The sequence below is a fragment of the Alternaria alternata genome (assembly GCF_001642055.1).
Source record: "Alternaria alternata strain SRC1lrK2f unplaced genomic scaffold CC77scaffold_5, whole genome shotgun sequence".
Lineage (NCBI taxonomy): Eukaryota > Fungi > Ascomycota > Dothideomycetes > Pleosporales > Pleosporaceae > Alternaria > Alternaria alternata.
The window spans coordinates 205,752-218,624 of record NW_017306194.1 but is presented as its reverse complement, the minus strand read 5'-3'; the positions used below and the strand labels follow the sequence as shown (position 1 = coordinate 218,624).

Genomic DNA, 12,873 nt, shown 5'->3' with positions numbered 1-12,873 from the left:
GATTTCTGTTACACATGAGTGGTATCCAGACCTCGTGCTTTCAAGTCCAAACTGCCCCAGCGCCAGACGAAAGGAAAGTGTATGTCCCGAAAGGATGTGTTTGACAATAGGAGAAATAGGCGCTGTCAGCCGTCATCGCTATGGCGCTATGCACGTCGTGTCTTTTTGTGTTTCGAGGTATTTCTGAGATGATGGAGAAAGTGGTCAAGTCGATCCAACCCTGCCTATGTATTCTCAAGCAGGGCGTCGGCGTCCACCTTTCAGAGACTTGACCCGGTTAAGGAATCCACCACTGGGCTTGCCCTCACCAGTGGGAGATCCTACACTATCTGTGGTAATGGATCGTTGCAGCGCAGCGCCTCGAGGTGGCGAAGGTCCGCCCTCGTTGGTCTTGATAGTTGCACCCTTGGCATCATAGGCCTTGTCGTAGTCGTCGCTGAAGAATGGGTTCTGCTCTGTTGCTTTGGTTTGCGAGATGGCTCCAGCGCTGTAAGGACCACTTGGACTGGTGGCAGATCCGTAACGTGCCTCGGGCGAGGTGATGCGAGGACCATCACCATAACGTCGGGGCTGAGAGATGCCGCGGAATCGCTGGGCAATGGATTTCTTGCGGCCCAAACCACCTTCAGCCAGCTGCTTCTGTCGCTGAGCGTCAGACTCCTCCTGGATCGCTTTACGGGATGCCGGGGCACCCTCGAGAAAAGTGGATGTTCCAAGACCGTGGGTCTGCTCGCCGTGCACAATGTCTTCTCGGCCCTTTGCACTGAACTCTGCAGCCACTGGAGCAGGCTTCTTCCACTCGGTTTCGGCACCGGCAAAGTCGGTGAAGCCCTCAGCACCTCTTCCATGGATCCTGTCTAGATCAATCTTGGTGTTAAGCGGTCCGGAGCCACCTAGAGTATTGTTGGCCGAACCGACAGGGAAGGCATGCATAGGTGCGCGCTGGTCCTTCTTACGGTTCCGGTGGGGCTGCACAGCATCGTATGGTCCATCGTGGTGGATCATGCTAGGTCCGTAGATGCCAGTCACATCGAGTTTGTCGATGAGATCAAGACCTTGTGGCCTGCGGACACGCTTTCCGTTCTTATCTTTACCATCTTTGGCACGCTCTTCGCGCTCTTTGCGACGCTCCCTGCGCCTGCGCTCCTCACGCGGATCCAACGAGCCTCGGTCGATGATGGAGGATTCAGAGTTGCGTCGAGGACGGCGGTTCTCACGACGTTCGGGACTGCTCAGGTGGGGAGGACGCGAAGAACTGGGAGGGCCGCGTGGTCGAGAGCCGCCACGAGAAGCTTCACGCATGCGCTCGGCGCGCCTCTCCTCTTCGGAGCGAGATGGGCGGTGGCCTGCACGGGGATCTGTGCCGCTCCGGGCAGGAGCCGGGCGTGGTGGGGGAGCTCGCTTCTTGTCGCTGTCATCGATGGTGAGGTTGGCCTGAGTAAGAGCAGGGTAGTCAGCAAACTGCATCACGAAGCGCCTGAAGCGGTCCATGTTTGGTGGCTCAATGGCGGCTAGGGATTGTACCGTATTTAATACAGCGGAGGAATGATGTGGCTTGTACGACGTGACGACGTCGGTACCCGTCGCGTCACAGGCAATTGGGGTGCAAGGGGAGGTGAACATACAAAGAGCTCTTCGGCGGCAAAGCCAAAGGTTGATTTCTTGGGAGATTCCTTCATGGTGGCAGACATGTCAACGAGGTCTCGGGATGCCTCCTTGTTAAATTCGGCCTCGAAGGTAGATATAAAGGGATTGCGCGACATTGGTCTGCTGCCCGAGCTCGAGCGGTTGGCACTGGCGGGCGAGGGGAAGGCGGGTGAAGCAGCTCTGCGGAAGGGGTTGTTGGAGGAGAGGTTGAGCTGCAGGCCTGGCGAGGGTCGCCTCTCTGTAGATAAGCAATATGATCAGCGGCGCGTCCGATTTCGTCACAGGCAGCGGTTTCGGTGAAACAGGCCATTTCAGGAGCCTTACCTGGCATTGACGGCTCTGCAAACATGATGCCGTCCGCTACTCACAACCCTGCTGGGCGGCCCAATCAAACACTGGCGCCGCGGGAGACGACAGGCGTGCTTTGTGCAATTGTTGGCTGGTGACGCACTGGGGACAATCCTGTTCCGGCGCACCTCGCGTAGAGCAGAAGCAGCAAAAGGGGCGGCAGCAGATTTTCCCAAGACTGGCGGTGGTACCGATGCTCTGCTGTGTTTCGTGCTGAGGATAGACGGGCCCTGTTGGCGGGCAGACGACAGGCGGGCGGGGCGCGTGTTTGATGGCTCGTGTTTGAGGCCCGTTAGTAGTCTATGCAACGCCTAGTGAATACAAGACAGCAATGCGCGGGTAGTGGTGGTGGTGAAGGTGGTGGTGGTGATGGCGAGGTGGTGAGGGAGAAGGAAAGCAAAAAAGCAGGTGGTGCAGATGGCAGAGGATCAAGTGGCAGAGTCAGGAGGAGGCAGGAGGTGGTAGTAGGAGTGCCTGAGCTATAGACCGTCGAGGGCAAGAGCGGCCTAGTTGGGGCTTTTAGAGGCGGGATTAGAGGCAGAGCTTAGCTGGGCCTCGTGTTTACCGCAAGACACCGACCGTGGGTGCGTGGTTCCGTGGCACCGTCCGGCTGTGATTCGAGCGCCCGATCACGAGCTTCCTAAACCGCAGCCACTTTGGCCGGAAAAGACTGTCTAGACGGTAAATCAGGGTGCTAATCCGCTGTGCCTGTGGGGTCGGGGCCCGAGCTGCACTCAGTGCACTGCTGCATGGCAACGCATGGGACAACAAACCTCTGGATATGCACTTGCTGTTTGGCTGAATCGCAGCCTCTGCGATGGCTTTTGATCGCGTCTAGTGCTGCTCTGCCTGCCCAGCTACGGTGCGCGCCCATTGAAACCCCCTCAACCACTCCCGAAACACAACCTGTCGTTTGACACGACCGCAGACTTGACTCGATTCCTCTACACAAGCTCCTCAACCCTGCTGTCCTTGCACCCGTTTGTGCAAGTGCGCGATCCTTAGCCCGCCTCACATACCCAACTGGATTAGCTGCCGACTCTGCGCAACCTGGGAATTGCGGGGAAGACCCTGAACTGCTTTTCTTCAGCCTCAGTGTGACCTGCAAGCGCCGCTCCCATACCGACTATCCACCGTCAGCTGTCAAACTCGCCAGCCATGGCTCACGAGACGACCCAAGATGCCCCGGGCGTGGGAGGCTACTCGCGCTTTGAGCTCGAGCTCGAGGTCCGCAATTCCCCTATACTGCGTCGTCATTAGCCCCTGTTTGACCTTCATTAACACACGCCTAGTTTGTCCAGTGCCTTGCCAATCCCGTCTATCTCAACTACCTGGCCCAGCAGAAGACGCTCGACAAGCCCGAATTCGTCGCCTACCTCGGCTACCTGCAGTACTTCAAAGACCCAAAGTACATCAGATTCCTCCAGTACGTCCACCGCCCATCTCACCGCCTGCTTACTGATCGCGTCGCTTCAGTCACCCTGGCCCCACGCTGCGTGCGCTAGAATGGCTGCAGCAGGAGCGTTTCCGGCAGGACATTCTAGCCCCGGGTCTCATGGACAGGCTCGTCATAGAGGGCCAGCGCAACGCAGTCCCAGTGAAGAAAGACTAATTCCCAACACCATCGAGGTCTACTCGCACGTGGCTTGGTAAAGTTGAGACATCGTCGATCACTGTGGGTTAGCTTCGTCACTATGCAACGTCTCCCTCGACTTTGTCGTCTTCAGTCCGACAAGTGGGCAGTTGAGAAGCACGAGGCAAGTTTGGTTCAATAGACTCGAGCTCGTTCCATCACTCGCACTCGCACCCGCACGCGCATGCGACTTTCCGTGGGTCGCCATTGGCATTCAGCCTAAGATTCTGCATCGTGAAGTTAATCCTTCTGTTCCCGTTCTTAGCGAGCGTAGTGTGGAGATGGAATTAGAAAGTCACTACGCACTAGTCTATCAGATATGCTAGACACCATCGTCCGATGCTACACAGTACTGTGCCTCGATCGTATTCGTGTCATGCAGTTACGTGACGTCGTGATCTATTATCGTTCCCTCTAGCAACCAGATGCAACACAGACAACGGACCCTGACCCTGACTCAACAACGCGTTTACAAGCGGCATCCTAGCAAACACGTCGGATGCACTACCATGCGTATCTTCCAAGCGTTCCGTGATACCTAGGGTGAGCTCGAGCGTCCCATGTACCACGTGACGTCTCGGTCGGCTCGAATTGCCCCGCAGCGTGCTATTGCATCACAGCGCAGAGCTACCAACAGGGTGCTTGGACGTTGCCGACACAGTACTCACACTGCTCTCTGCAATATTCCACTATGCGCTCCGTATCCGAAGCTGAGTGAGCTATCATTGTACGTCTATGTGATTCCAATTCTAACTTTGCACAGAAAGCACTGGCGGCAGCTCGACGACTTCCACTCCCTGACCGACCTCAAGATTCACGTCTCTGCGCACAAAGAACCCCAGATCACCGCAGGACTCCGGTCCGTTTGTTGGAAGGTACCGTTCACTGCGCCTTTCCTCTCCCTTCAACGCTCATGGCAAGATTAGATCTTCCTCGTTTTCAAAACGCTTGATCGCTCGTCGTGGCCTACCCACCTCAGCCATGCGCGCAAGACGTATAACTCTCTGCGATCACACTACCTCCGTGCCATACGAAACCCAGACGAATTCGAGTCCTCGGTCGACCCATTGAGCGAACTATCAGAGGTGTGTACACCTGCGACAGGCCGACGCCGCCATCAGACATATCGCTTATTGACAAGTACTAAGTGTTAAAAGTCACCATGGGTAGCCCTCCGTGCCGACGAAGAACTCCGTGCCGAGATATTCCAGGATATTGAGCGATGCATGCCGGACAATGTGTATTTCCGCCAGCCTGCCACTCAGAACATGATGCTGGATATACTGTTTGTTTGGTGCAAAATGCATCCTGATATAGGATATCGCCAAGGCATGCACGAGATACTCGCGCCTTTGCTGTGGGTTGTGGAAAGAGATGCGATAGACGCGACCGATGGGAACACTGCCGCAATGGATCACAGTCTCGCCGAGATGTTGGACTCGGAGTACATTGAGCATGATACGCACATGCTCTTCTCCATCATCATGCAAACAGCAAAATCATTCTACGCGCCGGCTGAAACTGGATCTACAACCAAGGATACACCAATGCTTGCACGAAGCTCTAGGATATTTGAAGGCAGCTTACCAAAGGTAGACCCAGAACTGCATACCCACCTCGTAAAGCTGGAGATCGTGCCTCAGATATTCCTTCTGTAAGCTACCACATGCATCTGTACTTGACTAGTCTAACATGAAATAGACGCTGGATACGCCTTCTGTTCGGACGAGAGTTCTCACTCGATGCTGTCTTCGACATGTGGGACGCACTCTTTGCGATAGACTCTACGCTAGAGCTCGTTGACATGATTTCAATAGCTATGCTGTTGCGTATACGATGGGAGCTGATGGCAGCTGACACAAATGAAGCATTTGCACTTCTACTGAGATATCCCGAACCAGCTACTCCCCCATATACGTTCATAAAGGACGCGTTGTACCTTCGCGATCACCTTACTCCACCTGGTGGCGCAGAAATCATCACGCGATATGGCAAGCAAGCACCTATCATTGAGCCCGAGCCAAAATTCAACGCCCGCGAACCGTCGCCATCGCCTTCATTCATTTCCAATCGAACGCGCCAAAGCATCGGGTCACCAAGGAGTTTTGTGACCCAACAGGGCGCTGGTTTCGAGGCCTTGATACAAGGTGCTGCCAAAAATGTGCTAGATCGTGGTTCGCAGTGGGGTGTAGGGAAAGCCTTACGGGATGCAGTAGGTGAAGTGAGGAAGAACGTCGAAGCTTACCAGTCAGCGACAAACTCCGGCCAGTCGACACCACGCTCTGGAGGGAGAGAGTTCCGAAAGCCCGGTCAACCGAGTACAGCCGCTGCCAGCGGGCGACCAACCCTTGAAAGGGTACATTCAGCCAACACTTTCAAGAAGATGGAAGAGCTGGATCGCAGGAACAAGAGCCTAGCTAAGATGTTAGAAGTTGCCGTCGGAGATTTGTGGGAGTATCACAGGGAGCGTGATGAGGCACAAAAAGCAAAAGAAGATGATGAAAAGGGGAAAGAAGCAATGGAAGCCCTTAGCCTTGCGATCGCGAAAGTGCAGTTCGTTCAAGTCTATCTTGATGACTCTTCCTTGCCACTTCCTGTCGATGAAGCAACGGAACAAGCTTCAACTGCACAAGCCGCAATCAGCTTGGCTTCTCCGACTCCTCAATCTCCGATGTCGTCGGGGCAAGCCTCCAGTGTTCCACCTCTCTCTTTGAGCACGACATCTCAGTCGACCACTCCATTGAGAGCCAACTCTAGGAACCCTACCCCGCTAAGCTCCCGCCCCACATCACCGCCGGCCCGCACATTATCTCCCCCGTCAAAGCTCGCTTCGACTCTTTCTCCCCCGTCACGGCCGCATCTTACATCCTCAAATTTTTCCTGGATGCTTGGTGAAGACTCGGCATCCTCAAACTTCGCCTCCGGTGCTGCGCACTCAACCTTCTCATCTGATGAGAAGAGACGTATGAAGGGCAAAGGCTTTCTGTTTGGAGACGATGACGATGATGAGGGTAGCATCAAGGATGGAAAGAGAGGGAATGTGAATAACAAAAGTGGGGTTAAGGGCGGCAAGAATGCGAAAGGGAAGCACACGGTAGAGAATGAGGTGGAAGAGGAGGTGATCGATCTTGCCAACATGGGGAAAAGAGGCGTGATTTGAACGTATCCCACGCATCGAAGCTGAGTGCCCTAGGCGCATGAACAGCCTTGAAGGCTGCGCAACAGATTCGGTATTTCAATATGTCTGGCCACTTACATTGGATGCTCAGAATACGGCTATTCCATCATGCCATATCGTCGCCACATGTAAAGCCACAACTCGACGACTTCGCTGGCAAACAAGAGAAAGTACACAGGACATGATAACGAAATGACGTCGCATTCGTATATTCCAGGGTATCTACAGTGTTGTCTACATCCCGGTGGCACATGCACCGTCTACGCCCCACCCGACAAGCTTACACACTAGCTCCCACGTAACTTGCTCAAATCAGGTTACATGCTTGCGCCGACACCTCATCCAGCCGCTCGATTCGCCACCACAGCCACTACATACATCACCTTCCTACCCATGATTCGCCGATGACCCGCCTAATAGCAAACTTGGAAAAGAGCCCGTGTCATAGCGTAGGGTCCATTGGTAAGTGCGGCTATCGGTGTCGCATCTTTAGTTCCGGAAGTGGTATGTCACCGAGCCCTGAGATATAAAAGGCCTGCCCCGCTTCTACCCCTCCGACTGATTCTCTCTACAGCAAACGATCAAAGCAACAGAACGACACCACTCTTTCAATTATCAACCCAAACTTTCAACCTCTCCCAATACACATCAAAATGAAGGGCGGCTGCGGAAACTCTGGATGCACTTGCGCCGACTGCGGCTGCGCACCGGGAGCTTGCAACTGCAACTGTATGTTCCTTTGCCTTTATCTCACACGACCCGTCGTGGCGCATCCACCGCATATCTCACATTGAACTTCGTTGCTAATAAATTTTGTACAGAAATCCATCCTCTCGACAATAGTTCTTACTACGCGCCACGACGGCCTTCGATCTGACGCCTGTCCTTAACGCTTGACAATTTCACACTGAAGTGCGACACAGTAACCATAACGGTATCGAGTATCACACTGTCGTTGACGAAGAACAAAATATGGTCTGGATTACAGGATGCAGATTTGAGTAAACAATAAAAAATACATGGCTTCGGCAGGATTTATCCAGAACGTATGCGCTTATACGTATAGTGATACTTACATGACAAACTACGATACTAATGCATAGTGGCAAGGATGTTACAACAATAAAACGAAAGTTACATTCGCAATATCATCTGCTTTCCAAGCCTTTTCCTTGACTACCGATCTTAGTTATACGTCCTTACTCTGTGTGCACCCAACAATCCCCTCACAATTTGTCCCTCACCGCGTCATGCGGCGTCCTTTCTGCTTTTTCCTTTATCACATATGGGTAACATAAATTGCCAAGAGGAGAGGGTTTGAGAAGGTTATGCAGCACACATGCGCCCCACATTTCTAATTGGCTTCGAGCGTGTGGAGGAACAAAGCAGTGTGGTGTGACCAAGTGAAAGCAAGGAAGCTGATAGATCACAATGCTCTTCGCGCATCTTGCTGTTTTCCGTAGATGAACACATTAGGCGAAAGGGGGAGGAGAGTTTGATGGCAGTGTCGATGAGGTTGTTTGGTACGATGGGACATGCGTCCTTCTGTTCTAATAACGTTATTAAGTATTATGATATGCATTAGTTGATGATGAGCTTGTCTTTGATTCGCTGAATATGAACGTTCTAGAAGATTTTATTTATCGCTCTGTATTTCTGAGCATATAAGCACTTTGCTTTACACTAATGCTCTGTTCTACTGTGTAGAGTAGACTTGTCGCAAGGGCTACGCCATGTACAGAGTGCAAGAGAAGAAGATTGTTGTTTCATTAATATCCTAATGTCCCTCGACACGCCGCCCTGATGGGTGTAAATGTACCATGAACTTAAGCCAAGGTTTGCTGTGTTCTCGTTTTTCTCAAGACTCCCGTGCAAGATTGTTGCCTAATTTCTCTGACCAGCTGAGCTGTATCTCTCTCTGGTTCACGCTGTTGTCTATTTCCTATGCGTTCTCGATATCTACAAATTCTCCTTGTATATCTCTAGTCTTTTTGTTGAGAGCCTCGCTGCGATTTCTAAAGGCAACTTCTATACTGCTAGGTAGACTCTCTAGTAGTCTTGCCCACTCTGGAAAATGGGTTTTTGCAGCGTGGACTGTCTATCGTCCAGCCGTCTGGAAGTGGGTTTTACAGTTAGGAATTCGGCAGTGAAAAGGGTCACTCCGTTCTATATCTGAATGATGGCGGCCTAGGGCTTCAACCGTAAGCGGCCACAGGTTATATCGCTGGAAGAGCTTGTTTATGTAGCACTGCTGTAGAGGTTTGCCAAAATCCCCCAACAGGCCCCTCGAATCGTTTTGGCGGCATGAGAATTATCTTTCAGTTTTTGGCGGGTTCGCTCCTGTCCCAAGCACCTACTCCCGCTTGTCGAACTACAGGTCGTTCCTATTCGATGGTAGGCAAACCCGTCGTGTCCGCATTGTATTGAGGCTTTCGCTTCTCAAAAAAAAACAGCTCTTACTTATAGGGACCACTGTGTATATGCATCAGTTGAGCCAGTTCGGCAGGTAAACTGCCCCAACAACATGTACATGAAGAAGGGATGAGGGGCGTACACTTTATTCAAACTAACTTGATCACAAAATATAAAAGTATGGGGTATCAATACAAAACGCACGAGATAATACAACACTGACCGAACACAACAAAACCCTAGAATACGCCATCTGAGCGCACGCACGCGTCGGAAACAGTAGGCAAAAGAGAATTCCATACCTAACAGAAACTCAACTCGTCTTCACTGTCGTCGTTGACATCAGCCATCATGCCTTGGCCTGCCTTCCACATCTGCCTGCGTGGTTGAATACCCTGGCGGGCGCTCGTTCGATTCCGCATTTGAGAGCGAGGGTGAGCTGGCGATCTACCAAGCTCATCGCGTTCGGATGTATTATCGTCGTTGTTAACAGTAGAAGTGATGGGGTGGGAGCCACGTGTACAAGCGCGTTGTGATGGGAGAGCTTTAGTTTGGAAAATCTTAGGGTGAACCTCCTCCACTGACACTAGTGAGTAGTCCGAATCGTCCTGCGAGATGCTCTGGACCTCAGCGTCGCTATGACTGACCTCAAGCGCCGGCTCAACGTAAATGGGTCTCTTCAAATCATGTAATCCGCTTTGGAGTGAGGTTCGAAAACGTTCTGAACATCTTCGAGGAGGCAGTGCCTTTAACTCCTTTCGCGGGCGCCGAGATCGTCTCGGACTATCTTGCTCCTCATTAGGGAGTTTAGAGTAGTACCTGAAAGGCGGGGTATCCGGGGGTGTTACATTTGTCCGTTTCATAGGTATGACGACCTTTGGTGATGGTGCGCGAATGCGTTTTCCAAGCGAAGATGCGGAAGTCCGTGGTCTCTTCTTAATAGGCGATGACTGTAGGACTTGGTCGCCGTAATATTCCAAGGACGTGATCTCGTATATTGGTGTGTCCGGTGTGCCACCTGGAAGATGATCTTCAACATCAGGAGCTTCTGTCGTATCATCTTCCGACTGCATGGGAGTTGGTAAAAGTTCCAACGTTCGGATTGGCTTTCTTGCTGAGTGGCTTATGTTCTGCTTGACAAATGGTGTGCAAGTAACCCACTCGCCAATACCCTCCTCCCACCTGAAGCCACCACTAGTAGTGGGTGATTCGTTCTTCTGTGGAGAGTGCATGATGACAAGGCGACCTCGTGTCTGCATTGTTTTCTCGATATTACGTACGTAGGTCATATGCTCGCCGTCACCAGTGCCTTGGGCAAATTCCCTAGCCGATTCTAATGCTAGTCGCTTCAGCGTCCATAGTTTATGAGGTAGTCTGCGAGCAGAGGTAGTCATCAGTGCTGTGACGAGTCGTTGTAGCTGGTCAAAGCCATCGTCCTTCCAGATGCGCCCTGTGCCGCGTGCGATCGAAGAGAATAAAGATGGGAGAGTTGCAAATGTCAACGCAAGGTTGATGTTGCTCGACGCATACTGGTCCGCTATCCAGTCGACCAATTCGATGGATGTGGAGCAATCGAGCGGTGATATTCCTGAGCACACACAACCTTCCAGATGTACTAAAAACGACGCGAAGTGTATCCAGATAGCTCGCTGCGCCATAATCTGGACATCATCTACGTCTGCGCCGAGGAGCCTAAGCTCATCCTGAATATTTCCACGGGTAGATATTGTGATGACAACCGCATCTAGCACCCACACAATTCGCTGGGTAATTTCTTGGCCTGCAAGGTCGTCACGATTGATGTTGACCAAGGCAATACTACACAGCACCGTGAGCAGACTTGAGAAGGTAGTTTCAAGCGCCTGTCGAAGCTCCTTTCGAGACGATGGTACGAATCGCCGTGATATGAAGCCAGACACTTCATCTTCTAACAGCCGCGCGTCCGGTAGCCCCATGCTTGCGATTGTAACCGTCTCGAAGAACTGGTGAGCACTCCGGAGCGTCCGATGATCGTTCTCGGTTATCGTTCGAACAAGTCGATCCCATACCGGGCGCATAGAGTCGGTCGCAAGCCACTCGAGAGGCAGAAGTTCGAGGGCAACCATATGATCTAGGAGATCATAGAGCAAGCGATAACGTCCTGTGTGGCGAACAAAGTTCCCCACTGAATGAAGATAGGATGATCTTTGAGGATCGAATAGGTCTGCTCGTGTGTTGATGGGTATTGGTACGGAGTCAACAAGAGGAGCATAGGCTAATAATAACCTCTCAGCTTCATCCCACGAAGAAGAGTTCAAACAATGCGTTACAAGGACCAACACATTGTCTAGGCCGAACACCTTATCCATGATGGCGTCGCATATTAATGTCGTGGCATGCGCTCGGACAACGCACTTGAAAGGACGCCAGCCTTGACCATGCTCTTGTTCGAATCGCGTTTCCAGGTGTTCGTATATCTCGTTCACGATGTCCCGATCTTCCTCTTCACCGTCTTCCTCGAGCCGGTCTAGCTTCGCAAAGTGCTCCTCAAGCTCAATGTATGCTGGCAGCTTCCTCAAACAAGCGCCCATGAGCGACCTTGTGCCCTTCCACCTGGCTTCACCACCCGTTGTAGTTGATTGTAGAATGTTTGCGTAGGCTTCGGATAGTCCTTGTACAAGTTTGCGGATCTCGTCCGACACATGTATCGCAGGCGAATTTACGGGAGCCAGAAGAGGGCCCTTGATCTTTGAGTACCTGCGCAATGGCGAGATTGGTATTTGTGGGCTACTATGCAGCTGCCCCCCCATCCTTGAGATCAGAGGCGTGAAGGCGATCTCGCCTGGTCGCGAAGTATCGGCATTGCCATTGTGGGAGCCGCTCTTCTGCAGATCCGGCACCCTTCCACGACCTCGGCCTCCGTATGTTGTCTTCTTGCCTGTGCCTGGCCTCGCGCCGGGTCTCCAGTCCGGATCTCTAGCCTTCTCGAAGCCTCGTGGCTTGTTTGCTGGTCGGGTGAAGTTGGTTGTCTTTTGGGGCGAGCCTTTGATCGCAAAGGCAGAGGATACGTTGCGTGTCTCGGCGCTTGCGGTGCGTGGTCGCTCAAGCTCTTTGCGCAGCTTCGTGAGTTTGGAAGAAAGCGGTCGCAACAGGCGATTGCACCTGGAAGTCGTCCATGGCAGCGTGTCGTCGGTCGACATCGAGATAAGTATATCGTCTAATGCATGTGGGAGCAATATTTGCGGGTAGACTTGGCCGTAATGCGCTACGTTAATGCTATGTGTGCATGTTGTCGTGTTGATGTTTGTTTGTTTGACTACCATCGGCGGTCGGCGTTAAGAGTCAACACGCGTTGTTTTCTCCGCGTCCACGGGGTGTTTTCACTCACGCAAAACTGGCATGGCAGCATCTTCAGCGTCCCTAACGACTTTCTCCTGCAACGCGGCTGCATGACTTCAGTCACGGACTCCAGACAGAGCTTTTATACAATGAACAGTCGAGCCTTGGTGTGTCGGTAAAAAAAAAGACGTAGTCATTGAACTTTAGTGGTATGTAGTGACTGATGTCAGTCCTTGATCACTACATAGAGCAAAAGCGTCTGTAGATGAAATGGTATCAACGTGATGGGTACAGGCGATTATCACTACGACACTGCATGAACAAAGCCACCTAGCAA

The 12,873-nt window shown here is 52.2% G+C and overlaps 4 protein-coding genes across 4 annotated transcripts; 2 read left to right on the top strand and 2 right to left on the bottom strand.

Moving 5' to 3' along the window:
* Positions 1–234: 234 nt before the first annotated feature.
* Positions 235–1,996, bottom strand: CC77DRAFT_1029097 (Pal1-domain-containing protein; the record flags this gene model as incomplete). The annotated part of the gene is made up of 3 exons (XM_018526492.1): positions 235–1,500; positions 1,626–1,885; positions 1,972–1,996. The coding sequence occupies 3 exons, from the start codon at positions 1,994–1,996 to the stop codon at positions 235–237; spliced, it is 1,551 nt and encodes a 516-aa protein (XP_018388419.1).
* Positions 1,997–2,757: 761 nt separating this feature from the next.
* CC77DRAFT_1092395 (SOH1-domain-containing protein) lies at positions 2,758–3,985 on the top strand. Its single transcript, XM_018529630.1, has 3 exons — positions 2,758–3,222; positions 3,288–3,421; positions 3,472–3,985. Exons 1-3 carry the CDS (start codon positions 3,154–3,156, stop codon positions 3,605–3,607), a joined length of 339 nt encoding a protein of 112 aa, XP_018388418.1. The 5' UTR covers positions 2,758–3,153; the 3' UTR covers positions 3,608–3,985.
* Positions 3,986–4,319: 334 nt separating this feature from the next.
* Positions 4,320–6,788, top strand: CC77DRAFT_1029096 (RabGAP/TBC; the record flags this gene model as incomplete). The annotated part of the gene is made up of 5 exons (XM_018526491.1): positions 4,320–4,342; positions 4,392–4,503; positions 4,555–4,713; positions 4,786–5,282; positions 5,330–6,788. 5 exons carry the CDS (start codon positions 4,320–4,322, stop codon positions 6,786–6,788), a joined length of 2,250 nt encoding a protein of 749 aa, XP_018388417.1.
* Positions 6,789–9,520: 2,732 nt separating this feature from the next.
* On the bottom strand, positions 9,521–12,598 carry CC77DRAFT_1006419 (hypothetical protein; the record flags this gene model as incomplete). The annotated part of the gene is made up of 2 exons (XM_018523414.1): positions 9,521–12,414; positions 12,586–12,598. The coding sequence occupies 2 exons, from the start codon at positions 12,596–12,598 to the stop codon at positions 9,521–9,523; spliced, it is 2,907 nt and encodes a 968-aa protein (XP_018388416.1).
* Positions 12,599–12,873: the final 275 nt, after the last annotated feature.

What these genes read in the sequence shown, in the direction of transcription:
- CC77DRAFT_1092395 (XM_018529630.1), top strand. Translation starts at nt 3,154, where the DNA reads ATGGCTCACGAGACGACCCAAGATGCCCCGGGCGTGGGAGGCTACTCG. An exon ending in GCTTTGAGCTCGAGCTCGAG is followed by an intron (nt 3,223 to 3,287) that starts GTCCGCAATTCC and finishes ACACACGCCTAG; the next exon opens with TTTGTCCAGTGCCTTGCCAA. An exon ending in AAGTACATCAGATTCCTCCA is followed by an intron (nt 3,422 to 3,471) that starts GTACGTCCACCG and finishes GCGTCGCTTCAG; the next exon opens with TCACCCTGGCCCCACGCTGC.